Source organism: Nannospalax galili, unplaced genomic scaffold (assembly GCF_000622305.1).
Source record: "Nannospalax galili isolate Female #2095 unplaced genomic scaffold, S.galili_v1.0 scaffold137, whole genome shotgun sequence".
Taxonomy (NCBI): domain Eukaryota; kingdom Metazoa; phylum Chordata; class Mammalia; order Rodentia; family Spalacidae; genus Nannospalax; species Nannospalax galili.
In genome coordinates, this window is record NW_008340203.1 from 1,645,393 (window position 1) to 1,647,857 (window position 2,465).

Sequence of the window (2,465 nt, forward strand, 5' to 3'; positions counted from 1 at the left end):
GGGGGGCGGGGACACACACGACCGGAAGTTAGGAGCGTTACTGGGAGTTGCTAAGAGACGGAGCTTACACAAGCCAGGCAGAGGTCCTCCAGCCTCTTTTCCTTTCTTGCTTTGCTTCAGCATCTTCCACAGTCCGGAAGTGACCATGTCTGACACCGAAGCTGAAACCTTGAGAAGCACCTTCCCGTCTTACATGGCGGAGGGCGAGAGGCTCTACCTTTGCCGGGAGTACTCTAAGGCCGCTCAGAGCTTCAGCAACGTGAGTGCGACTGGAAATCTGTCATCGCTCTGTCCTCCTCCTCCTCCTCTCCCTCCTTCTCCTCCTTCCCCTCCACCTTTTCCCCTCTCTCCTTCCCTTCGTGTCCCCTCACACACCTCTTTTGAGAGGTCTTGCTATACAGGCCAGGCTGTCCCCGAACTTGCATCCATCCCTCTGCCCACCAAAGACATACGCTACCATTCCCAGCTTCATTTATATTTGGAGACAGGATCTCCTTATGTCGCTCTGACCTGCATCTAACTTATAACCTCCTACAGTCTGCCTCCGAGTGCTGGAACCCCACCACCTGGCCTCATCACCAGTACTGAGCACCAGCAATGATGAGGTCCTGATGAGGCCTGGAGGACCCTTCTGTGTTTAATATTTCCTGGTTCCTGTGATACTCCACTAACACAGATAAGCCCTGTCCTTGGCCATTTTCCCTCATTTCTCACTTTGTTCCTCCATTCCCTGCATCCACAGTTGACCACTCACCATTACCCTTGACAGAGTAAACTCAGTTTCCCATCATTGGCTACAAATTACCGGAAATGCTAAATGTAGAAGGTATAAAGTTTTTGTCACAGCTTGTTTGTAGAAATCAGGTAGTCAGTGAGCATTATTATAGGAACCTTAGTAGAAATTGCACCATTGAGCTCTAAAGGTGTTGGGTGCTGTTTTAGGACACCAGACACACTACTAAACACATCTATGGGTGAGTACTATTATCACTCCATTTTATAGATGAGGAAATTGATATGAAAGTTGAGTAATGTGCCCAGGGTCACACTGAACCAGCACATGGTAGAGGAAGAATTCTCTGAGGCAGGCACTCAAACTCCAGTTGCCTGAGGTGCCAACCCCTATACTATACATTGGCATGTGTAAAGTGTTCTTATAACAATTTCCTTTCTGGAGCTGGGCATGGTGGCACATGCCTTTAATGGTGCAGCATTGGGGAGCCAGAGGCAGGTGGCTCTCTGTGAGACTGAGGCCATCCTGGTCTACAGAGCAAGTTCCAGCCCAGCTTGGGCTACAGGGAGACCTCTCTCAAAACAAACAAGAAGCAACATATTCTGGTTTTCTATGGTGCTGGAGATGGAATTCAGGGCCTCCCACATGGTAGGCAAGTGTTCTACCACTGAGTAGCGCTCCCAGCCCAGCCGATGGCCCGCTTGTTATTTCAAATGGAGTGAGTGGCAGTAGCAGGAAATGGTGGTACTTGAAATCCTAATACATAGGAGGCTGAGGCAGGATGATTTCAAGTTTAGGGTCAACTTGAACTAAATACCAAAACCATCTCAAAAGAACCAAACCATATCAGAACATGAAATGGAATGTCAGGATAGACCACTGAGCAATTCCAAGATTCCACAGTCAGGCTTTTCAGTAGCTCCCCAGAGTCTTCTGCCCCATTCAGTCACTAGCTACACCCTTAAATAGTGAGTTTCAGAGCCCTGCTCCCTCCCATTCTCTTCTTACTGGAGCATATCCAGACCTTCACCTATAGTAGAAGCTGAAAAAGAGAAGATTGCCCCAAGGGAAGGTAGCTCTGCATAAGCAGCCCTCTCATTCTAGGAGACTAGCTACTTCCTTTTCCTAGAAAACTAGGAAGGTCTCAGACTGGGGGAGGACAGATGGTACATCACAGCTGTGGTAATGATCTCAGTAAGAAGGTGACCGGTGCAGTGACACACGGGAGGCTGAGGAAGGAGGACCAGGAGTTCAGGAGCTGCCTCAGCTCCAAAGTAAGTTTGAGGCCAGCCTAGACTACATGATACCCAAACAAACAGGGCCAGGGAGATGGCTTAATGGATAAAGGTGTTTGCACCTGAGCCTGATGCCCTTAGTTTGATCCTCAGAATTCACATGTTGAGAGAACCAAGTCTTTAAGAATGTCTTCTGACCTGCACATGTGCACTGTTGCACTCACACAAGCACACAACATACATGCACATTCACAAAACAAAAATTTATAAAAGAAATTAAAAAAAAAAAAGATGACAGGATATGGGAAGGTGAGAGAAAGAAGTGCCCATCCCTGCTCTAGGACCCCTATAGTTTCTGTTTTCCTCAAATTTTCACTTTAATCCCCTGAAATAGTGGTAATTCTCAGTTTCCTACTGGATTACTTTAGACCAACTTGGTCTATCTACATAGCAAGTCCCAGGCCAGCTAAGGCTATCGGTTTTTTTATTTTGGGGGG

The 2,465-nt window shown here is 47.5% G+C and overlaps 1 protein-coding gene across 8 annotated transcripts in view; it reads left to right on the forward strand.

Moving 5' to 3' along the window:
• Positions 1-49: 49 nt before the first annotated feature.
• Ttc25 (tetratricopeptide repeat domain 25) overlaps positions 50-2,465 on the forward strand; it is a 34,711-nt gene continuing 32,295 nt past the window's right edge. For 5 of the 8 annotated variants that reach the window (XR_003849851.1, XR_003849850.1, XM_008835269.3 and 2 more), the window contains exon 1: positions 50-259. Coding sequence is in view for 3 of the 8 variants with exons in the window: in XM_008835269.3 (XP_008833491.1) it covers positions 146-259 (114 nt within the window). In the remaining 5 variants the exon portion in view is untranslated. The remainder of the gene's footprint in view (positions 260-2,465) is intronic. The other 3 variants (XM_017798734.2, XM_029564572.1, XM_029564573.1) reach the window with 2 other exon arrangements.